We start from the raw sequence: 25,040 nt of genomic DNA, 5'->3' as shown, positions 1-25,040 counted from the left end.
AGGGAAAGATCTTTCACTGATTGCTAACATAAGTGCACAAAAGAAATAAATTAATTTCTAGCCATAATATTTACATTTACAGCAAAAATACTGCAAATTTTAAGTAGGTAAATAGAGTTATTCATTGAACACCACATATGTTATATAACATTGGTTTATATCATCATCATCATCCACTTCTAAGTCAACAGGCAGGTCTGCAACAGGAGATTTTTTGAGAATCCTACCGCAACACATACACACAAATCACATGTAAGAAGTAGCTTGCATAAGGTAAGTATGGTTAATAGCAAAAGCTTATTTCTGTGCAGAAGAAACTGAACATTAAAGCTGCAGCATTAGGAAAAAAAAGTTTAAAAACAAGAAATGAAGTTGTACAACAGATGAGAACTTAACAAAATTGGTGACCTTTCCACACAGATGAAGTCAGGTTAAAAAACAACAAACCAAACCAAAACCAAAGGAACCAAATTAGACCAAAAGAGAACCTCCCCCCCACACATACAGACAAAAGTGAGAGCACAACAAAGGAAGTGGAAGAAAAGTGTTACCCATAAGTAGCCGCCGTTTCACCCGCTTGTCCACATCAGCTACTGACGTGGCATTGTACTCAGAACTCTCAATTGCAGCCTCATCCTTCTCTAAAACACAAGTAAGGGACAAACATGGAGCAGTTGGTTAATCACAAGCCCAATTTTCCGCTGCCTAAGTCAGTTTCTTGGCATGGCACAGCCAAAGCCAAGAAGCAAGGCATGAAAGCACTAATCCCCGTTAGAGAGTTAATTCCCTTTGACACCCCAGGGAAAAATTACAGGGCGTTTGGGGAAAGGAAGAAGAAGGGACAGGAGGAAGAATGGTAAACTACAAAGTAATTAACCACATACAGGAAGCTGGATTCCTCCTAGAGAACAAGACAAGTAACATGAGTGCCCCAGAGAGGTGTTAATGATGAAAATTAAAATTGAAAGATGCTAGTTAAACAAACTACCGAAGATAAACTGTAAAGTGTTTCAGGCTAATGGTGGCACCAGGATCTGAAGGTGGCAGGCAGAAGACTCAGACACAGAGAGAGAGAGAGCTAGAAGAGTTCGGTGATGGATAGGCACAGTTGCACCATAGTCTGGTACACATTGACACATTGTGAGGAGAAACCAAACAACGGCATGCAAATTAAACAAAACCAACAAAAATAAACAAACATCAAACCAAACAAACACAAAAAAAGATCAATTTGGGCAGTGCTGGTTGCCTGCTTGTCTATGAAACACTACTAGCTAAACATTAAATGCTAGGAAAGATGTTGCAAAAGAAGGGTTTAGTAATTTTATAGGCATGCAGTAAGCAAGATGATGTCAACAAAAGTAATTTTACAAGGTAGTCTCTTTTATCCTACATGTAAGAGTTTCTTACAGCATAATGAGGACTTTAGTTTGGTTATGCATCATTAGAAATACACAAAAACAGCCCCAAGTGGGGGAAGAGATGATCAGTAAGTGAAATAAAAATCAAGATTTCTGATACAGGAGAGCAATGGAGGAGCAGCAGCAGGGTAAATAAAATGGTTTATACAGATAAGGAAATACTTATTAGGAAAACAAAAAAACAAAATGCAAGTGGGGACTTTTACATGCAGCAAACATAAAAAAAAAAAAGGGCAAGCAAACGAAGACAAAAGTATGTTAGACAAAGGGTCAACAAGTATTTATCTGGCATTGCATAAGTTTGCATTCTTGCAGTGATGCTTGGAATATATACACCACTGAAGACAGCAAACACTGGAATCACTGAAGTGAGGAGGAGGAGGAGGCTGGCAGGTTTTGTTTGTGGCAACACTACATGGTTGAGTGGTAACAAGAAGTTGTTTTGTTTTTAACAAGTTCTAGATGGGATCAGGCTGCAATAGAGGCTTTTGTTTGAGTTTTTTTTATTTTGCTCTGTAAATAATTAATGAACGTCAGTTATCAGACAAGACAGGCAATCAGGAACCATCACCAGAAAGCAGGAATAAAAATGTAAAAAAAATATATATAAAAAAATTAAAAGTATTCTAAGAGAAAGAACTACTTAGAGGGAAGAAAATCAGCACGGCCAGTGATACGTGACTTACATCACAAGACCAAGGAATGTAACATGGAGTTGTATGTGTTACATTACAAAATGGAAAAAAAAGTAAAAAACAGGTACAGTGTATACAGCTTTTAAAATAATTTTTACATGCTGGACAAAATAAACATTGATCTGAGGGTATCAGTGAATGCTAAGAAACAGAAGGTCAATTATCCATTCGAGAAAACCAGCTCTCAGGGCCCTCACTCTTGCAAATTCTCTGCATCTGGAACTGCCACAGACTTCAGAAAGGGTTATTTAAACAGAGGCACTGCACGACTGAGCCCTCTGTGTTACTCAAAAGTACTAGCTGATAGATCCTCTAAGCTGAGACATTGCTTGTGTATACAGCAAGGCAGAGTCCAGTGCTGAGCCTTGCTCAGCTCTACCTTTGCCAACATAACTGCTCACCCTGCTATACAATTTGCACAATCAAAAGTACGTGAGGCTCTGGGTACCCACTGAATTTTATGCCATGGATCTAACTGAGGGATCACTAAAGATAACTTGACAGATTTCCATGGGTTTCAAGTGCTCTGTCTTGCAGTATTGATAAAGGAGAAATAAGATGATAAATATGCATCCATGCTTTTTTAAAGTCAGGAAATCACAAGCAATTTGTATAAATTTGAAATTAAACAAACAAAAAAAGTCAGCATGACCATAATGGTAATGATAACCATTATGGACATATAAGTTCTGACCTGTGAATAAGCCTTCCCAAACTTTAACTTGCAGCATGCAAAAATATCCAGCTTTTGTGCGTTTTTTGTTTTTTTGTTGTTGTTTTGTTTTTTTTTAAAGCAGAGTGAAAAATAAATGGTGCTAAGCAAAGAATGTATTTTATAATCATAAATGTTTGCATAGCACCTCCCAGGATGGTCCATCTCTTGAACAGCTTTTTTCAACTGATAATCTGAATTAAAGCTTATTCACCACAAGTACTGTAATTTTTAGAATCATAAACATACAACAGGGAAGAAGGCACGTCATTGTGATTATTTTCCCCAGTAAAAGTACAGAAAAGAGGATAATTTTCCTCACCTTGCTTACACACGGAATTCCAACTTATGAAAGTGAACGGAAATGCTGAACTTTCATTCATAATTATGTTCTATGTCTTTGCCCTGGTTTGAGCCTGGATGAAGCCAATTATCTTTTTATTGTTTTGTTGTTTGTTTTTTTTTCTTCAGACAACTCTCTTTTAAGCAGCACACTTGCTGAAACTACCAGTAAGTTTTCCAGCTAGTGGACTGATAATGCCCAAATGTTTATAGTTACTGCTGGGAGACCAAGGACACTTCGCTCTGCTTGTTGGATCTGCTGCTTCAGAGACTAAAGGAGCAGAAATGTCGTATCTGCAACCCCCCCGTAGGTAGGAGCAGACTAGACAGAGGGCAAAATTGTCCAGAGATATTACACACATATATTTATGTGGCTCTTGGTATAAATTCAGGGACCACAGAAGTCAACTCCTTTCTTCATCTTTTGCTATTTTTCCATCCATGGCCAGCACCCAGGGAGGACTCCATCTACCCATCACCACTGATCCCCAGGCCTGTGCATTCCTGACCCTCCTCACTCTCCCCTCAGCTCCTGTCTGCTCTGCTGCTCTCTCCAGAAGCTCCAGGACATTTCAGAACTGCTCCCAGCTCAGGAATTGCCAGGGGAGCTGCTGGGGATGGGGGGAGACAATAGGGGTTCCTGCACATGCTTGTATATATTTGTACATATTTTGTTTCACCATTAGTATTTAAATAAAGCTGTCTAGTTTAGTTTTCAATCCAGAAGCCTCTCTCCTTGTTCTCTCCCTCCTTCCCTACCTGGGTGGGAGAGGGAGGGGATCGAGAGCACTGTTGTCATTGGTTTAATTGCTGATCCTGAGTCAAACCGTGACAGCCTTTCAACTTCCAAGTTATTACAGTTATGAAAAGAAATAAAAGTTACAAAGGAGTAACAAAGGGATACTTCATTAACAAACATTTTGACAGAACATACACAAATGCTTCTCTCTCTGTGTAGTGTGACCTTAGCTACTACAGCCAGGAACTGCTGTTAAACACTTATCTCAGCAATGGTGCTAAAGCCTGTGAGATACAAACACACACATGCGTGCACACACACACACACACACACACGTGCACATTTATATTCTATGAGGAATAAGGAATAAAATGTGCTGCAGAGAAGTACTTACCAATGCAGGTTCGGCCATCTGAATGTAGGGCATACTTCTGATGACAACCACACACAGGACCAGTATCTGTGTCATCACAGGTGTGCTGGCAGCCTCCATTCCCATAGTTACAGGTTACTAGTTAAGCCCCAAATGAATGTGTATATATGTATATACAAATAAAATGACAATGAAACCAATTAGTCTTGAGGGCCTTTCAGAATTCAGAAGAGCAGTAACAAACCAAGACATAAGGCAACATAACATTTGTATTTGCAGTCACTTGCATTTCTTATTCTTTCTGACTCCCCTTATCTCAGGAGCTCCTGTCTCACACCCTACTCTCAATTCGTACAGCAAAGAAAAGAAGAAAGAAACAACACAAACAAATGCTACTTTCCCCCTAGTCTATTTGTATTAACAATTTCAGTATGAGTAGTTAGCCAATTGCATCTCTTTCTAAAAGTTATGTGCTTCTTGTTTGTGATGTATATGGCATGAAAAAATGAACAGCTGCCTAATACAATGTATTTTCAGGTCTACAAAACAGCATCTCTCTTTTCTTTCCTCTTTGCTTTCTAAGTCAGAGAAGCAGAAACCAAACAGCAAGAACAGAACCATGTAAGTCTTGAAATCTCTTATTTTAAGTACAACAGTAGAAGAATGTTTAAAATTCAACAGGAAACTTATTTTTTCTCTTTTCTTGTCTGAAATAAAAAATACATGGTTGTTATGGCACTGCAGTGCTCTGGCCTCAACTAGGAAGGAAACATTGGAGATGTCACTTTCACTGCCAAGCACAGACTGCAAAATGGCTTTTCACAATTAAAATGTCCTCAGGTGAAAAAATAGTAAACACACCTTAAAGCAAACATTGTTCACGACAGAGTTTTGAAGCTTACATGAATTAATAGATCAGATTAAATTTCCTGTGTCACATGATGGATTTCTGATTATTAAGACAAACCAGTTTTTAAATATTAAGCTGGCTTGTGCCATTCACAATGTCACTTATTCACCCCTGTTCCATTTAATTCTCTGCAGGTGCATAGCTTGATGCTGAATAACACAATTCTGATCTGACTGAATTCAATTTACTGTCTTTATACACAGGTAATTTAGACTAGGTTCTTTATCATTGTATACATACTGGCAGATACAAGGGAAATCCAATGCCATTGTTTAGTTACACTCATCATTTCAGAGGACTTCCATGTTTTGAAATGCCACAGTAATTTAAATACTGGCTCCTACTAATCAGAAGGAACTTCCTCACGTTGGTCTTGGCAGAATTCTCCTTCTAGATAAGCGAGTGTATAAAAGAGCCAGGGTAGAAAATTGCAAAACTAAGATAATGGTTCACAGGATTTTAAAATCATGTATCTAAAGCTAAATTTGGGGTCTATCTAATCCAATAAGGCTATACAATTTCCCACTGACCTCAGTGACTCTGCTTCAACACTAGCTTCTTAAAATGGAGTAGACTGGAATCCTCAGTCACGGTAACTAGAACTGAAATATCCCACCTCTGGTGTGTGTGTCCCACTGCTCTCAGTAATAAAGTACTTTGCTTAAAATGGAACAATTCTAAGAAAAGCAACTGAGGGAGACTCACCATAGCATACTCAACAGAACTGCCATTAAAAACCTCCTGCCAGAGTGGGAACTACAATTTACACTCACAGACTGGTATCTGGCAAAGATCACAACTGGAATTGTCTGTCTCCCAAGTGAGTATAGACCATAGGCCACTACAGGTGCAAGCATCCTTGGTCCCTCATGCTGTACATTTTTAATAAAATCCTCATATGGGGGTCAGAGATACAGAGGAAATAGCCTTGTGGCCCAGTGATAAGAACAAACCCCAAGAAGTGGGCCTACCTGAATTCCCACCTCTCCTCCCAGGAATATCACTGTTCTATCCCATTGGAAAGAATGCCAATGAGAACGATGAAGTGCAGCCACATTCCCTTATTGGAGCTAAACAGTTTGGGCACTAGGTTGGAAAATTTGAGTGGTGGGTTCAGTCCCATCAGACAGAGAAGGGAATTGAACTCACATACCTCAAAGTCATAAGAATCCTAAACTTCCAAGGAATTACATTAGAAAAGCTCCCTAGGATACAACGACCCTCAGGCATTCTTTCTCCTTCAATTTTAGAACTGAAGTATTGATTTATTTTTGTGAAAAAATACATGAAGCAAACCATTCTGCTTTGCATCAAATGGAAGCAACATTTCATTTCTTTCAATACACAGTAACACTTCAGGTTTTAAATATTTTAGATGCAAAGAAAACAAATTCAATTTTATTTAAATTCTCCATTCTTAAACCTCCCATTTTTTCAATGCAGTCATGCTGCAAAATAATTTCCTTGATCAACACTACACCTGGCCTTATTCACCTCTCTTCTTTTTATAAATTATTTTATTTGTAATTTTTTGGTGCTAATCTTTTCCTTGTGGCTGTCTCTCTATGACACCTTATGTGTGCAACAGTAACTTCTTGGTTAAATTGGAGGTATAAAAATCCTGGCTTGCAGCTCAGCTGAGAGCTAAAGGAACAAACAGAGGTTGTTTGAGGGGGCTGACTGCAGCTCGATGGAAAGCATGAGCTCTTTTCTGGTCAGCTGTGTCTGGGATGTGATCAAGCGGGGACAGTAAGTGGGACAGAAAGCAGCTACTTGCAATATCCATGGTATTAGATGCAGATGGGCAGCACTAATCCAGGAAAAGGTAATTTCCATCTATCTATGTTGCCTTCTTCTTGACCCCATATGCCTCTTGGACAACATGGAAGTCCAACATTTCTAGCCCTGTGGGACTGCCATGCCATCACAAATTAATTTAAAGGTGGTGTTGTTTATGCCAGATGTTTAAATACATTTCTAGCCAAGAGTATTCTTATTGAGGATTCTAAAGTGCAATCAGCAACAACGTGAATATTTTAAACGACTGCAGTGGTTATTTTTGGCACTCCTTCCTGAAAGCCTCTGCTGGCAGAGACAAAAATATCTTAACACAGTTTCTCTGATCCACGTAATGTGAAGGACTTTTCCTTGCTATATTTATCTATGCAAAATTGCACTAGACTGGTGGGGTTTATAGAAAATCCTGCAGAATGACACACTTCTTTTACAGTTCCCCTGCATCCTAAGGTTTCTGTTCTACACAGTCAGTGAATGCAGATGTAGGTCAATTTCTCCTCCTGTCTCTTAGAAATATTAGTAAATAATGTATTTGAAGGATTTTAATTTCTGTCTAGACTACATTCACTCATCTTTTATTTATTTGTTTGTTTGTATATTTAAAACAACTTGAGACAAAATTCTGGAGCTTGACAGCTCTTTAAACTATACAATATCAATTTCCTTCCAGCCTTAAAGCAGTGAGAAGTTTCTCTTGCTTAGCGGAAGAAAACTAAAACTATATAAAAGCAAATGAACATCCAGATCTACTCCATTTTTGTCAGAAAGTATTAAAGCAAAATTAATGAGAAATCTCTAAGTGTTCTTTTAAAAAAAATTCTGCAACTTTGGACTCTATAGCTATGCAAAAGACTGTTGCTCATTCCGAGTCTGTGACATTAAAAAGGCAAGCAAAAAGAGGCAAAATGGTAACTTCTGGCAGACACAGATCACCTTCAAATATTTTAAATCTTGTTACAATAAAAGGAAGGGAAAATAGTAATTATTTTTTTTACCAAAGAGGATATACACGAATCTGTTACAACTCAGATATACTTATCCCTGCATAGTTGATTTAAAACCAGAATAACACCATTGCTTTTGACACTGCTTCAGCATTTGTGTGTGTCTTAAATGAAATAAAAATGCTGGGCTCTTTGTCTTAGTGGGAGAAATATCCTGTACAACTGGCTAGAACCAGCCTCATAGAAAATGTTTTGCTTGTTTTGGTTACAAATGTGATTAGAAAGAGCACACAAACCCTACAAAGATGCACACCATCTTTGTGAAGTGTCTAGTGCTGGTGGCCAAGTTACCAGTCTGCTCTCCCAACGCTGTTTCTACTGTAAGTGAAAAGCTATGGGGCATCCTGTGTCAAAGCCCCGATGCTGGTGCTTCAAATAGCCTTCAAACAAGACTCTTTTTGCTTACTGTCACACTTCAGCTCTTGAACTGGCCAGCCACCTTGCAGGGTTTGCAGGCTGGCAGCATGGCCAAATCCCTAGCTGTCCACCTGCCTAAGCTGAAAGCAGCAGCATCTATTTGGTTTGGCTGGGCTGAGCTAAGCACTCCTGAGACACAGCTTTGCACATGGGCTAGTACTTACATTCATAGAAATATATGGACTGGACTTGAAATGACATTTTGTCAAAGAAAGACAAGAAATAACTGTCTGGAAGAGGAATGACACCTTAAAGAACATAAGAGATTTTAATGTACTTATTCCACTAAGCAATGATATCGAAGTTCCATGCTGAAACCCCCAGAAGACAGAAAATATAGAAGACAGAAAATTCAGCATCACCCTACAGGCTAAATCCTGCTTTCAGTGCTTCTCTGAACTTCCACGTAATGCTTTCTCTGTTCTCTTCCATCTGACAAGCCCATGACAAGGAGTATTTGAAAACACATGGCCCAATATTAAATCTAGCATTTAGTACCTACTAACCCCAAAAAACCCCTAAAACAACAATGGCCTGATCTTGCCCGCGTGCTGGTTGAATATGCCACGTAGGTGGCATGGCATTTTATTGTAACATACTAGACAGTGTTTTTACTTAGCACTAGCCCTCCTGCTCACTTAAATCACACTTATCAGAGAGGGCAGATAGAAATAGTTGTAGCTCGGGTTATCCAGAATTTTTCATTAAAAGATTCATCTTTTACTTGTTTACAACTGTCAGAATAATTTCTTTTAAGTTGCAACTTGCAGGCATGTATACCTGCTTTAGGTTTCCTCTTACTTTTTCAAGTTCCACCTAAACTAATCCAGCTAACAACAAGATTAATAAAAAATCTGTTGGTGTGTTTATCTTCGGGGAAAAAATCTTCAGTTTATAAAAATTTTTTAATGCAATCATGGTCTGAAGCATGATCTTAAAATCTGTCATGGATATAGATAATGAAAGAAGAGGTCATTTCCCCTCTTTTTCCACTGTAATATGGAACTGAATCCACTATTTCTAAGTCTCTTCTTTCTGCTGCCTGCAAGTATCTATGAAAATCACTGACAAAGCGTATTCCTCTTCCAGTGGCTGGTGTACACAGAAGCAGGTGGTTTACTGTGGCTTTGGACATAAAGGATGCAGCTCTTTTGGGGAATTACATTTGGATCTCTATGATTCTGCTTGGTGTATTTCTAGATGACCTCCTGAGGTTTCTTCCAGCCTCAGTGCTTATGTGTTTTCCTAGCATGGTGGGCATAACTTGTTTGTTTGTAACTGAGAAACTGCGTGCTTAACATTTACACTAAGAAACCATTCAGATTGCAATGTTAAGCACTCAAAAGCTACAAAATACCAGACTTCTGGTACATAGACCTATTTTATCATTATAAGCATCCTTAAGGACAAATGCAGAAGACACCCATGTGCATGATGGAGCAGGGGAAAGTCAGGTGTATGGAGACAGTCAGAGAATCTTGTCTCATTTACTGCAGAATGAGCAGTGAATCAGAAAGGGACTGTCAAGAAAGGACAGTCTTGTTCAGGCTGTGAATAGAGTCCTGAAAAACTCTATTTCTGCCCTTGCCATGGAATTACTGCTTATGGCTTGGCAAGTCACTTGAATCACATCTGTTACAGGTCACTAATACTATACTCCTTTCTCCATGGCTTTTGCAACTACAGCTGGAGCCACTGGGAGCTTGGCTGTGATCATACTGAAGTGCTATAAATGCTGAGCTGGGTTCTGGGTGTTTCTTGTTTATCACCTCTCTGTACTAATGACTTTGGCATGAAAATCTTTATATTCATTTCCTATTTGTAAGACAGGCAAACCAGTACTGTTTAGCTTGACAAGAATGTTCAGATAATGCACTACCAATGACTACAAAGCTCTTCAATATTACAGTAATAAGTACCATGGGAAAATCCATGAGGAAGTAAAAAATGTTATGTTCACAATAGGGCTTAAATAGTGTGCAGCACACAAGGCATAATACTGAATGATGGAGAGGAATCTATTAAACAAAAGCCTGAGCACTCACCATCATGTAAACTGAATGAAGCTACACACCAACAGTGACTGTCTTATTACCAGGCAATGATATGATCAGGTGATATGTAATCATGTAACTAGGATGTAATGAGAATCTTTTAATGCATGCATAAAAAGCAGGTAGCCTCCCTCCAATTTTTTATGCTCTCTGACCTATTTTAACATCTTTTTTTTTGTTGAGGAACATATCTCATGACTAATGGACTTGGGCCACTACATCTGAAAACCTCTCTCAGTATTCCGATTCAACTGCAAACTGTCTGATAAATCCTCACCTAGTGAGATAGTGGTTCTCTGCCATTTGTTCACACAAAAAGAACAGAGAAGCAAGCTCTAACAAACCCTGAAATGCCCAGTCTCCTGGAGAGACCATGGTAAATCAGAATAATTGAGAGGGATACAGGGATATACTAGGGATATATCAGATCCTACCAGACCCTGATACATAGGGCTACAGACCCAGTCCAGGCTGACAAGGTGCAAGTGTCTCTTTTTCAGCTCTTCAACATCACTGCACTCAGTGCTTGTCAAGCTGCAGCTCAAGATTTATGCCAGTTCCACCAAAATAGCTAGCTGTGAAAAAGCTTTTTCTTAAAAGTCAAGATTTGGTTTCAGAACTAGATCTTTATCAATAATCTGCTGTACTCTCACAATTACTGTCTCAGGCTATCTGGCTATGGCTTTATACTTTGTATTTGGAAGGGCCAGAAGCACAGTTCTTTTAAATAAGACTCTAGAATATATTTGCAGAATGTGCTGTGGGTTCAGGGGTCAGTGCACTCTGCAGCAAGCTCTGTGGCCTTGAAAAACTCAGCGTTCCTACTTAGAAGTCTGTCAGCAAAAGTTCATTATACTTCCAACTACAATTTGAACACCACAGGGCACATAATAAATTCAAGTTTTTCACTCTATTAAGCCTTTAGTTATTTAGAAGCATTGTTCTAGAAAAGGCCCTGATTCTTCTTTAATCATCTCACTATGAAGAAGCGTAATGTAACTCCTAAGGAATGCAGGAATTTGTGGAAACAAATAATAACATATATAAACATCCTCTTCTACTGTATCAATGTAGCTGATGTTGTGCTGCAATTAACAGCACGCAATGTTCACTTCTAATAAACACTGAGAATGAAAATTACCATAAAGGCAATTTTTCTCTGTGCATTTGTCTTCGGCTCTGTCTAGCCTCTTTATACTGAGAAGCAACCAGGCTGTAAATATCCTGTGGCATTTCCTGATGATATTCAAAGCTGATTGTTTAGACTTTGTACTTGGGAACTAATATAATCTGATTGTGTTTATACAGTGGAGATCTCAGGAAGAAAAAAAGTTGAAGTGGAAGAAAGGCTATCACAAGAACACTGGCCCTGTGCAAAGCACAAAACATTTTCTGACATTGCATTGTACTTTCTCTTTTTTTTGTCTCTCACATAGCTACTAAGTATGAAAGCATGCTATTGGAGTCAGATCTAAGACTCACTGAAGCCAACAGAAAGACTCCCTTGCATTTTCATATGAGGATGTCATATGACAGAGGATCAATTATTTTAACCTTTATGGAACAATTTCCAATTCTATGGGCTAGTGAGTATCTGTATCTTCAGCATCCCAACATCAAGAATACATCACTTAGGGTTTTTCTTTGAAGAACAGCATATATGATACAGTTGCAACTAATAACCACAAAAGTAGCCTGTGTGCAGTGGAATCTGGTCCAGAGCAAACATTTCTATCCTTTAAAAAAGAGGAATTAACACTCTTAATTTGATAGCTCTAGTGGATTTGTCATTAAGCCCATAAGTAGATTTATCAATGTATCTACCATGCGGACCTTCAAAATAATTGTAAATCAGAATTCTCTATGCCTGATTTGTTTTGCTGTACAAGGAAAGCATGGACTAAACTGATTCCTCGCTATTCTGCATTCACAGGAAGCATTAGAAAAGTTGATACCATTTTGCTAACAGTCAATGACAACATTCTGTTATTCAGTCCCCCTTTTACCCATCTCCAAGTACACCATCACCTAAAAAAAACCCCACATTACTAAAATTACAGATCACCTTTGGCCAAAACAAAGTAGATTTCTTGGTTTCTGGAAAATAACAACAATAAAGAAAACAAGACATTTGGGGACATTTGAAATTTAATCTTCATCTACCTACATTTGCAGTCCTTCTGGTTTTTGGCAAGTTCAAAGCCAGGCCTACATTCACAGGCAACACCACCTTTGGGCGTCTCCCTGCAGATGTGTGCACACCCATGATCTTTGTTCATACAGTTCATACCCTCTGTAAAAAAAAAAAAAAAAAAAAAGATAAATGGAAAATATTAGTACTCAAATAAAATTACAAAATAATTACACATATCCAGGCCTCTTGTAATTTTACTTGTAATTTTTATTTTGCATCTGGACTGTGTTTCACAAGGCAAATGAACACAGCTGGAAGGAGGTATACAATGAATGAAATACTGTAATAAAAGACAAACCTCCTCTGGGGTAAATGCAGCCAAGTACTACTGTGGAATATAGGGTGTCTCTGCAACAAGTAGAAACCCAGGGCTTGTGGCTTCCCTATTCCATATCCATATTCTACTCTTTAATGAAAATATAATGGATTAAAGCTGCCTATCCCACAGGTGATTATTGGAGTTGAATAACTGAGTGCCCTGTTATTTTTTTCCATGTATAATTTAAATGGCTATTACTGTCTGGTGCATTTTTATTTGCCTCTTAATTTGCTTTATATTCTCTAACACACAAAATCTACCAAAGATTTTGCTTTCATCTGTTTATTCAATACTTGTTATACATCTCAATTTTCTGTGTCATCCACCATGGGAACAGCCAATCTCCACTAAACCTACTAACAGTTTTCTCTTACACTATATTAAAGAAAACATACAGGCTGTCCAGCAAACATCCAAGCACCACGAATGGATTCCTGTTAATGTTTATGCCAAGGAGCAGTATCAACCAGCTTTCTTTTAATCATCATAGGGCTAATTTTAGCTTTCTAAACAATCTAAGTGATTTAGATACTGAATACACCTTATGCTCTTAGAGGCTTTCATTACTGAGTTAATTCAAGTCCCACATATTTAGAGAAATCTTGAACTCAGTGCTTATGGGTCAGCATCTAGCATCCCTTGTGTGAACAAAGGCTAGCTAGATTTGCATTACAAAGCATTCCCAGACTTCCTCTTGGACATCTGACCTGGAAAGGAGAAACAAATTCTCTCAGAGTACACTGACAGAGAATTCACAGGATAATGCAGCTTACCGCTGTGAAAACAGCATGTATCCCCCAAAACAGTGGTGCGTGCAACATTTGTCAGCTCACTTCTCACTTGGTAACAGGGCTTCTCCTACCTATTCTAGGTAGGAGATGAATTTGAGCAAAAGTATCTCTGTGTAAAGCATAAGCTTTAATTGCACACAAATAAAGACTGGTGTGTAAGACAGTTCTTAAGAAACCTGATGTACAAAATTCTGAGGAGGAAATGCTACAGAAAGTCAGAAGCCAACAGCTTCAGATATTATTTGCACTGTTTGACTTCACTTCAGAAAGGTTTATATGAGCAGAGCAATGAAAAACACACATCGTCAGTCCAAGTGGGTATTTTTGTTTGTTTCCTACAAAAAGTATCAGGATCTTAAATCTCATCACCTATGGAAACCAACATTATAGACAACAGACATATGTTTCTCTCTTCTAAATTCCCCTCTGTGTTAGCCTTAGTGAGTCTAAAATCTGGCCAAAGCACAAAATAAGTTCTTCTCTGTAAACTGCAACCTAGACAATAGATGCCATTAGAAGATGCAATACATACTATACCACACCACATACCACACCATTCTATACATTGAAGTGAGGTATGGATGTTTTGTTTGGCTGAACAGATATGAGAAACCTGGGAATGGCCTTACTGAAGGTTTTGAGGCATTTTATAATCTCTTTCTCTCCACTTCTCCCAACAAAGGACTTCAGACACAATGTGTTTGACAAACTGCATTCCTGTGCACTATGCTATGTTCAGAAAAGGATCTGAGAAAGATAACACATGCCTGATTGAGTCACACTGCTGAGGCAATGAGAAGAGAGGAATTAGATAGATGAAAGAAGATATTTAATGGCCCAGAAGTGTAATGAAGCAAGTTATTTTCAGTGTTTGCTTACAGATACTGAATATCTGCCATTGTTAAAATCACTTGTGAAGATGAAAATTGTGCACTGCTAAAAATATTCTGAGAAATCAAAAAAAATCAGAACTACTACATTCTGGAAAAAAAACTGAAAGAAAAAGCAGAATTTTATGTTGGTATTTGCATGCAAGACCAAAATATTTCAGTTACTGTATTAATAATTTCAGTTACTGTATTGATCAGTAGTTGGAGCTGTAGAAATACTACTTCAGGTCCATGTTTAGCTGGAAAAGAGCACCACAGACATTTCCCAAGCCTGAAAACCACTGTTTCAGAAAATGTTTTTTTGTGAAATGAAAGACCATTTTCAGTCAAGAGCAGGAACTCATTCACAGTTAAACTTATCATCTATTTATATTTATTTAATTATTACATATTTTCTCATCTATTTTTATATTTAATATTTTTCAAAACTACATGGAATTAAATTACAAAAAAAATCCTAAACAAAATTTTGTTCAGACCTGAAAAAAATTATTTGAATAAAAATGTAGCTAATGCATATTCTGGCTTGTTTAAATAATGTAATCTAAAATAAATTTGTGTTAATACGCAAGTAATTTTAATAACTCCAAATTCTAATTTTTCAGTTAATGCAGTATTTAGTCAGACATCTTCTGTTTCAATCTATAAACACAAATGATTTGTGAATAATTTTTGATAGATAAAACTTACTTTTTCTGCAAGTTGACTCTTCAGACAATACTGAACCTTTTATGATACAGCACATAAATCACTAAAAAATATTTAAAATATGCTAACTACCTCTCTAATACTAGTTTAGTTGCTATAAAAATGCATATAAATAGGAAGAGAAAAATAATCCTAAAATGTCTTTGTTTGGTATTTTGTTTAGCAGGATGTGGTCCAAACTCCAAAATTAACTAGAATTACAAAAAACACCTCACAAATATTTTCCTCTACTGGAACTGGTCTACTGCTGGTAGTAAAATAACTGGCCTGATGACTGCACACCACTCTGTTATCACAGAAGCAGTAAAATGTCTGAGTCATCTCCCCTCACTATCACCTCTTTCTCAACAATGTCTGGGCTTATATTAATTAATGTTTTGCAGCCACCTAACACACACATGCTTTTTACTTACATAAGGAGCCAAGAGTGTGAATAACAGCATAGAAAAAATTTCCCTGATGTTAAAGGGGGATGTTTCTTAAACATCTCAGTGCCTGCCTTCACGTTCAGCCTTCCTCATCCTCAGGAGAAAGGGTGACCCATGGGCAAGGCTGGCAGGCTGCTTCCAGACCTGCTGGCACTGCCACTGTGGACCCAGCCAGGAGGCTCCTCTCCCCAAGGATGGGGTCAACTGGCACAATCAAGGTCAAACAGTTTGATTTGTAGAGATGGGTGGAAAACTAGTCATTCAGGTAAAAAACACAAACATGGAAAAATTGGGTGGAATTCTGCTGCTCATTTAAATGCACTTGAAGCTTTTCTGTTAATCACCATAAGCCCCAACTCAACAGAGGGGCCCCAGCACCAAGAGGAATGCCTTGTGCTTTCATGTGTTGCTCCTTACTAGAGCTGACCAACATAAAGCAGAATCAGGGAAGACAGGGGACACACCTGTGGAATTATTCTAGGCTTTTCCCAAGACACTACAGATTTATGCCCACAGCTGTTCTACTTCAGCATATTGCATGGCCTGGAAAAAATATCAGGCAGTGGATCTTCAGAAAGTATTTGCAGACCTACATCTTCTGCTATGCAGCCTTGTGGACCCCCTCTCTCTCCTGTCATGGGTCACTCTGGTTTTGAACATAAGGAGCTGCTGTTTCTAGCTGCTTCTCTTGATTTTTGCAGTGATTTGAGTGTCCCAGCTTCTGGTACTGATGTGACTATGGGTTAGGTGAAAAAAAAAAAAAAAGTTCACAAATCAAGGGAAAGACTAAATGATGAAAGAGAAGTCTGTACACCAAAAAATCCTTACTTTATTGTCATGACACTAAAATGTCCAACGGTGAAAAGTTCTAGGTTTTTCATGCTAACTATTAATAAAACCAGTATCTTAAATTAATATGTTGCTGCTCAAGGTAGTTTTTAACACCTAGCACAAAAATTGGTGCATGTTCTCACTGGCAGTGCTGGCAGACAGTAAAATAAACTATGCAAACACAGACATATTCTCAGCCTTAAAAAAAGACAGCAAAAGAGAATCCAATGGAAAATATATTATGAACAGGAAGAGAAATGCCACTTAAGAAAGGAAAACACTAATCTAATTAAACAAAGTCCTCTCTCAGTGTTTTAGATATGACTTGAGCAACCCTGTTGCATTCCTGGATTTTTTTGGACTTTCAGTTACAAAAGATTGTTCATGGGAGAGTGGCAGACATTGTTATATGACCTACAATCAACATTCATTTTTGTTCCTGGCCTTGGAGAGATTTGGGTATGAGTCTACTACATTAATTCAGTCTGCCATCTACTTATCACAAATCCTTTAATAGTGCTGTTCTGCAAAATGTTCAGTCTGATACAATGACCTCCTCATTGTATTAGGCTCTAAAAATGTTTTCAGCTCAATGGCTCTGAAAGTGTTTAAATCAGGCTGGCTGTGACAACTAATCAGCCTTTTTTTTTTTTCCCATTAACTCTGCCTGTTCTCATCTTAATTAAGACATCTAGCAATTATTTTACTCTGGTTCATCATCCCTACTTACATTATCCTCAATGTTGTCATAATTTCACTTACTCTGTGTTTATATTGCTGCTATTTTTTTACAGCTTTCAAATAAACATGCTGAACCCAAATGCAATCTGAGAAAGACTACTTTAAGTTATACCAAAGATACAATACAGTAATAACTTTTAGAATATTATCAGGATATATGTAGTTGAATGTGGTAAGGAAATAACAAGAAATCTTGAACTTGACTCATATATACACACTGACATGCACAGTGGCATGTTCATCACTTATACTCAATCCCCAAAACTACATAACTGGATTCTCCTTTTGCTAGGTACATAGTGCAATCTCTTATTACAGTTGCATCCTTATTTTACATAAAACTGAATCATATAAAAAATAGTTTTAAAAGTTGTAGATCCAATTTACAAAATTCATACATCACACATGATTTGTATTAACTCTGTTCTAGTAGCTTCTAAAAGAGTTACAAGGCATTAAATATGTTATATGTCAGTGATTGAATTGCTGGACTTGGATAAGCCACAGTGTTTAATTATTTATGAACCATTTTACACACTTTTAATGTACATACCCTGTACATAAAATAAAGCATAAATCTTTACAACAGAAACAACAAACAATTGTTGTGGTTAGTTTCTCTTCATCAATCTTAGTTATAGGAGATAATTACTTCTGCTTGGGTGATCCATGTGGCGCTATGCAACTGTTACCAGTGATATTCAGGACTTTCAGGACTGCTCTCTTTTAGAGAACTGCTAATTTAAGGAATGATAAAGTTCAAGTGTATCAAGATTGGCTGATACCATTCAACTGTATCAGTATGTACTACATATCACAGCAAAATATAATAATACCAAATATACTGTAATTATAATAACTATAAAGAAAGAAACAGGATGTAGCATGAAAGATAGATCTTTAGATAACCTGTTTGCCACTTACAGCCATTCTCTTTCCTTCTTGCCTGGCGCTAGAGAGAAGGGAATACATCTTCAGCAGCAGAGAAAGGAAAGAATACAAGAGGAAGCAAGTATTCTCATTTTAGTTGTTTACTAAATTATTAGCATAGTGGGACTTACTTTGTTTTGTTTTTAAAAATTCTTGTGAGAAACTACAGAGCTGCAATAAAACGCACTGGTCAATGACCAGGCAATTTAGAAGACTGTCAGAGACAACTCCTCTCCTAGAGTTTTTGTTTTTCTCTCTTAGGAATGGAGGCAAAACATAGAATCATAGAATCATAGAACTATTTAGGTTGGAAAAGACCCTTGGGATCACCGAGTCCAGCTATCATCCCTACTCTGCAAAGTTCTCCCCTAAACCATATCCACCAACACCACATCCAAACGACCCTGGAACACATCCAGGGATGGTGACTCAACCACCTCCCTGGGCAGCCTATTCCAGTGTCTGACCACTATTTCTGTGAAAAAAATTTTGCTAATGTCCAGTCTAAACCTGCCCTGTTGCAGCTTGAAGCCCTTCCCTCTTGTTCTGTTGCTAATTACCTGTGAAAAGAGACCAGCACCAACCTCTCTACAATGACCTTTCAGGTAGTTGTAGAGACTCATGAGGTCTCCCCTCAGCCTCTTCTTTCTCAAACTAAACATTCCCAGCTTGAAAAGTGTAACCAAAAAAAAGTGCGTAACAAAACACACTAAGTTTCTGATGAAGACAGGCATGTTAGTGAAAATGCAAGGTGGCTGTTTCAAGCCAAATGATATATTATGTTTGCAAATTTTGGTCATACAAATGCAGTTCGATGGTTGATTTTCCAAAAAGCATACTGTTGACTTTTTGGCTGGCTTTTGGAAAGCAGCTCCCCATCTACACCTGTGAGTGTCCCTGCTTTGGTCTTCTAACTCCAGCCTCTTGTGTGCTTCACAAGAGTGATGAAAATCAACATTTGGCTAAAAAATCCAATTATAGTCACCAAATATATATGGTCAGATCCTAGCTCCACTGACACCAAAGGACTGTTTTTTCCAACATCCTGGATCTGACCTTCACCTTTATGCTGCACAGTTGTATCAGAACCTCTGGACATTTCCAGCTCACTAATAAGGACCTGATTCTCGGATGTGAACAATGTCTGAGCGACCTTGGTTACCCAGTCAGAGCTTAAGGTGCTCTCATCTCAAAACAGAATATGCCCTTACATAAAGATTAAAAAAACCCTACCAAGATTTATTCCCTTCAGCAAGAAAATGGAGGGTAAAACTAATTGGTTGAGGCAGCTACCTTTCCTCACCCAATCTCAACATCACGGATACAAAGCATCTCTCTAGGAATAGACCCCTAGAGCTAAGTGTGAAACCTTGCACTGGGTATGCTGGACAGCTAATAATCTATGTCATGGCCTAATGTTTTTTGTATTCTTAACTGAATGAACACAAGACTTTCTTTCTATCTTTATTCCTGAAATAAGTTGCTTGGTTCTGTCTAAAGCGTAAGGAAAATACAGTTGTTTCTGTGACCACAACTCACCCATACAGAGGTTGAAAAGAAAATAAAAAGCAGGCAAACTGACCCAAGGAAACAGAATTCTACGCTATTAAGTAGGTTGGCTGAAGAAATCCTGGACATCATCCAAGAAAACAGCTGCTGATATATTACAAAACAAACAAATTCAAGTTTGTTTAGCAATTACATGTGTTTTCAGTTTGGAGATAAAACGTGCTTAGGAACAGTGTTTTCAGCAGGCAGGCTTGCAGTCTGATCTCTGACAAGATGTTCCTGCTCTGAGTGGCAGCCAGAAAACTGCATGCATCACCCAGCCCTGAATGGGGGTTTTATCTTAAAATTTAGAAACAGGCATGTGTCAGAAATATAACTTCATTCTGTCAGCTGTAAAAGCAAAGATCTGCAATTCTGCAACAGTATTGTAATTTTAGAAAAGCAGATAGAAAGATTAAAAGAATGATGGGAGTGAACGGATCATGTTTCACTTATCAGAAAAACTATGCAGGTGGAGAAAGGAGGCAAGACTAAAATTTTCAGAACGTGTCAGTAGGTTCTGTGGGACAAAGAACAGAGAATAAGAAAGGTTGTTTGCGACTGATTATGCGTTGTGATTGCGTGATGGCTTTTTGGTGGATCACAGGAAACAAGTTTGGTAATCCCAGTCCTCTTCCCACATTGCAGAGCTACAGATAGAAGCTGGTGCTTACTGAAACCCCTTCCCATAGTCTTCATTACCTTCTCACACATAAATAAGGTTTATCTCAAAGAAAACTCGGCAAGATAGCCCAGAAAACGTGCTGTTTCTGCAGCTCTGGCAGAACCAAGGCTGTCAGTCTCTGTCAGTATCTACATGACACCTGACATCACCACTGATTTCACAGAAAGGGAAATAAATGGTAGTGGAAGAGAAAGATAAGGACAACAAAGAAAAACAAACCACAACACAGTCAACACTACTACAATCTGCTCTTAATTATGCTTCACCTTTAATTCACAATTCCTTAAACAGTAAACCAAAGCAAAAGAAAAGGTTATTTTTGGGGGATTCACTGCCACACAAAGTCCATTGGCAGACAGAGGTGACCCTGAGGGCAGACAAGGCCATGCAGGAGGCACAGCTGAGAAATTAGCTTTCTCTATTTGACTCTTCACCACTGCTGTCATATTTCTTGGTGCCTTGGTGGGAGCTAATAAACCTCAAGTAGTTCTGATATCCTGGCTTCCAGAGATGTCCTGCTGCAGCAGAGCTAGTAAATGACAACACTATCAGAGCATGCTCATACCCTTGGATGGGTAGGAGTTAGTAACTACAAAACAGTCCTGAGTTGTCAAAAAATGAGAAACTCCCTGGTTATTTTTAAAAATACTAGGCCTTTAGGCCCTGTAGCCCAAACATGAAAACCTGGCTCACTCTCTTCTAAAAGGTTCTCTCCAGGGATAAAAAGTATCTACTTACAACATGGGAAAATTGGAGAGCATTAGACCAAACAATGGTAAGAAAATGTTATTTTCCTCCCTGGTCACAGGAAAATTTAGTATTCAAACAATAATTCTCCACCTCCTACCAAGTGAAACTTCTGAAAAAGATTTTGCAAAGTTTTTAGTCCTCCAATGAAAAGACTTAAAACAATCTCAGAAAGAGACACTTTCCTCAAATATATATAAAGAATTTAATTGAAACATGGCTTTTCATTTGTGTTTCATGAGAAGGTTTTGAACCATGTCTAACAAAATTTTAAATCATTATAGTATAATTTGTAAAACGATAAGACAAGAGACGGGATGATGAGATTAAAAAAAAGAATCCTAAAATATTGTGGGGGTTTTTTTTCTTCCGAAATCTGCACAGCTGACATGAGTCAGCCTTGGTTTCCAGAAATAAGTATTTCCAATAAAATACTTTAAGAAAAAGTATTTCTAGGCAACATTTTCAAAGGAGTTGGGAGTTGTACTAGATAATCTCTAGAGGTCCCTTCCAACTGCAATGATTCTGTGAAAGACATAGGGTATATTCAAATAGATAGGATAACAGCAAATATTTCAACAACACTTCGCTTTGCAGGAACTCCTCTGCATCCCAAACTCTTCCCAGGAAAATTTTGTAACTTCTTGCAACATCATATAATTAAACATAAAATAAATATGTGCTTGGTCAGCACCTTTGGAAGAAAGAAGAGATACTTAGCAGGTTTACTTTCTAACTGTTATTTAAGAAAGCTGTGTAGTAAATAAACCTTGCAAAGCAGCAGGATGAACCAGATTCTTCTTTTGGGTTCCCAATAAGCTTTAACTAAACCACTTCATTCCCCAAGGAACCAACTGATGATAAAAGGGCCCTGGATGTGTGTGAGGGTTTACTTTCAACCTCCAACTGGAAGAATGACCTCAGCAATGCCTATTCTGCATTGGGAATATTCTCACAACTCAAATTCTTTTTCAGGGAAGTAACCGTCTCCTGTGGCCTCGACTTGCTGGCACTACCTTTCTAAGGCTTAATAAACTCAAAATCAGACAACATTGTCTGCAGAAATCTGATACCAATTTTGCTATTTGAGTAAGATTATTTCATTACTAGGAACAGAACACTTACAGGCATTTCCAAGTGTTAATGTCTGGAAAAAGTTTGTAATTGCAATAGATTTTGTCTGATTTTCTTTTACACAACCAGAAAATACACTGTAGGACTGCTTAGCAAAATTATACATGATATTATATTTAACTGTATATACTATATACTATTATAGAGATACGTATCATTATATATGCACCCATTAATATATATTCTGAATATTTATAATTATATATAATGCCATATGTACTAATAAATATATAACTTACTTAAAACCAAAAATACATTGTGGAATAAATGAAGACTGTCCACTACTCTACAGGTAAATATGGAACACAGACCAAATCATCTTACATTAGGCCGATCATTTTTGTAGGGCTAAACATGACCAAGATTCAAAGCTCATTCTGCTATTTTGTTCCTCACAAAATAAAGGAATCCAAAGAATTGCATCCGTGCAGAAAGGAGGATGTAGCACAAAGCTGGTCATGTGTCTCAGAGATAAGGGATAAATTCTAGCCTCTGTTCAGATTTTCTTGGGTCACTTCAGCTCTAGAATGCTTAATGTGAAGAAACATCCATATGTGGCTATGCTACAGTCCCCAGAGCTTCACATTTCCATCAACATTTTGACAGTAGAAAGATCCAATGGTCTAAGTTATTGTCCAACAGCCAAAGAGCTGATTGTCACCAGCTGTGGTAACTTTCAGAAAAATCATATACAATCTGGAACCAAAATTCTAGCAGTATTTTTGGAGCCATTGAGTCAACTACAGTTTCACTCAAAAATGAGATTGTGGGCATATTTAAGTTCTTTTTAGGTGCAAAGCTTTTTTGTGTTCAAACCTCAAGGTTTGTACAGCCCACTTCCCTGTGTCACTGGAGTGCAGGAAATAGTTTGTCCCTTGGAGAAGTCAAACTGGAAGGTGAACACTAGGGTGCCAGAAACCCCACCACACAGTGCAGAATGGATTACAAACTTGTTCCCAAATTCAACAGATTCCCTTCTTTTTTTTTTAATAAAAACATCTATTTTTCACTGCTGATGAGTATCAGAGAAATAAAGTAATCCAACTCAGAACTGCAGAGGATTCAAGGAAAAAAAAAAATACTATGTCTTATAAAATGCTATCACATCTAAAATGTTATTCTAGCAAGACTGTCAATACCTGAGGACAACTGAAGACCCAATATGGAAGGCAAAATGTATGTTTGCAAACTGCCTTGTGAATGGGCAATTCAACTTCCCACCACAATGTTGTAAGATCTGTGTAGTGGCTGGGGTAAAAGCTAAGTTATCATTTGGAGCATTGTCATAACTAAATAACTACTTTAATAAGCTCAGAATGTTTGGATCCTCCATTCTCCTCAGTCTCTTGATTGATTTAGTGGGTCTGGTTCTAGAGCTCATAAATTTCAAAATTCTTTCAAGTTTTTTTTGTCTTTCTGATCAAAGAAATGTTTATGCATCCTTCCCATCCTGTGTTTCTTTAAACCATTGGCTTTTCAAAGTGGTTTTTTTTTAAAGCCCTAGTGTGATGTACACAGAGAGGTAAATGATGTCAGAATCCTTTCTGCCCCAAACCAGTCTGTAAATCTTCAGAAAAGCAAAGTTCATGGGTGCATTTAAAAGGGGCACAATCTGTTTGTGCTTAAAAGAAAGTCCCCTTTTTTTTGTGTGTGCAGAATAACAATGCTAGAATGTGTTATTCCAAAGAACTGTTGCCATGGTGATGCCATCAATAACATCATTTTCTGCATCCTTGTCCTTTAAACACATAAGGAACGCAACAAGCATTGGTAAATGTGAAAAAAGAACAATTACCTTTTCTCTCTCAACAGCAGAGGAAGCCTTTTTTTCACCTCATCAATAGAAAATTATGTAGAAAGGAATAATAAAGACTGTTACAAGAAGCACCAAGAAGCCTATTAGTGACAAAGGCTTTTTTTTTTTCTCTTTCCATGAATAATTACAGCTCTTCAAGAAGAAATCAGCCCAGGCTAAGGACCCTCTGCAAGCTTTAGATGGTAAAACAAACATTTGACTATACAAGGATTTCCCTTTCATGTACCTTTCCAAGGAAAAACAACTAAAATCCAGAGTGAAATGGGAGAGAGAAAACCCAAAGAAATATCTGCTGCAATTAAATTTTAAGAACCTTGCACATTCACCTAAAAGACTCATACCAAAAGCAACTAGATTAGTGACAGAAACAATATAAATTTCAAGCCAGCAGGTTGAAGTTGTGTGTGGTGAGAAAGTTTGGCTTTTAAAGTTGTATAATAACAGGAAGCTATTCTGATTCTGTACAAATGAGGGAAAACATTATTTCAACACTAGATCTGTTACCAAACAGTTGTAAAACAATGTTAGATTTAAAACGTCAAAGGCTGAAGCAAAATCGTAGATAGACTTACTACACAAAGTCAGTTCATAAATAATAATAGGACCTTTACCAAAGTGAGATTTGACTGCAGGAACTCTTAAGAGTCATGTAATATATAATTAGGGAGCCCTTCTGAAACATTACACTTTTGTTCTGATTCTGATAGGCAATGTACAAATAGGAGCTTCAAGTGTGCCACTTGGTGTTTTCTACACAAAGTGAAGGTCAATGTGTCATGCAATGGCTTGTTTGTATCTTTTGGGCCTTTCCCTA

At 37.7% G+C, this 25,040-nt stretch overlaps 1 protein-coding gene across 1 annotated transcript in view; it reads right to left on the bottom strand.

Annotated features, from left to right (window-relative positions):
- Nucleotides 1-25,040, bottom strand: part of SCUBE1 (signal peptide, CUB domain, EGF-like 1) — a gene marked incomplete at its 5' end in the record, with an annotated part of 211,088 nt that overhangs the window by 84,325 nt on the left and 101,723 nt on the right. Inside the window, 3 exons of the mRNA XM_010002978.1 lie at nucleotides 552-641; nucleotides 4,304-4,420; nucleotides 12,632-12,757. Of these exons, the coding sequence (XP_010001280.1) occupies nucleotides 552-641; nucleotides 4,304-4,420; nucleotides 12,632-12,757 (333 nt within the window). The remainder of the gene's footprint in view (nucleotides 1-551; nucleotides 642-4,303; nucleotides 4,421-12,631; nucleotides 12,758-25,040) is intronic.

This window comes from Chaetura pelagica, unplaced genomic scaffold (genome assembly GCF_000747805.2).
Source record: "Chaetura pelagica isolate M959 unplaced genomic scaffold, ChaPel_1.0 scaffold117, whole genome shotgun sequence".
NCBI classification, from domain to species: Eukaryota; Metazoa; Chordata; class Aves; order Apodiformes; family Apodidae; genus Chaetura; species Chaetura pelagica.
Note: the sequence above shows the minus strand (reverse complement) of the source record. Positions and strands in the feature narration are given on the sequence as shown.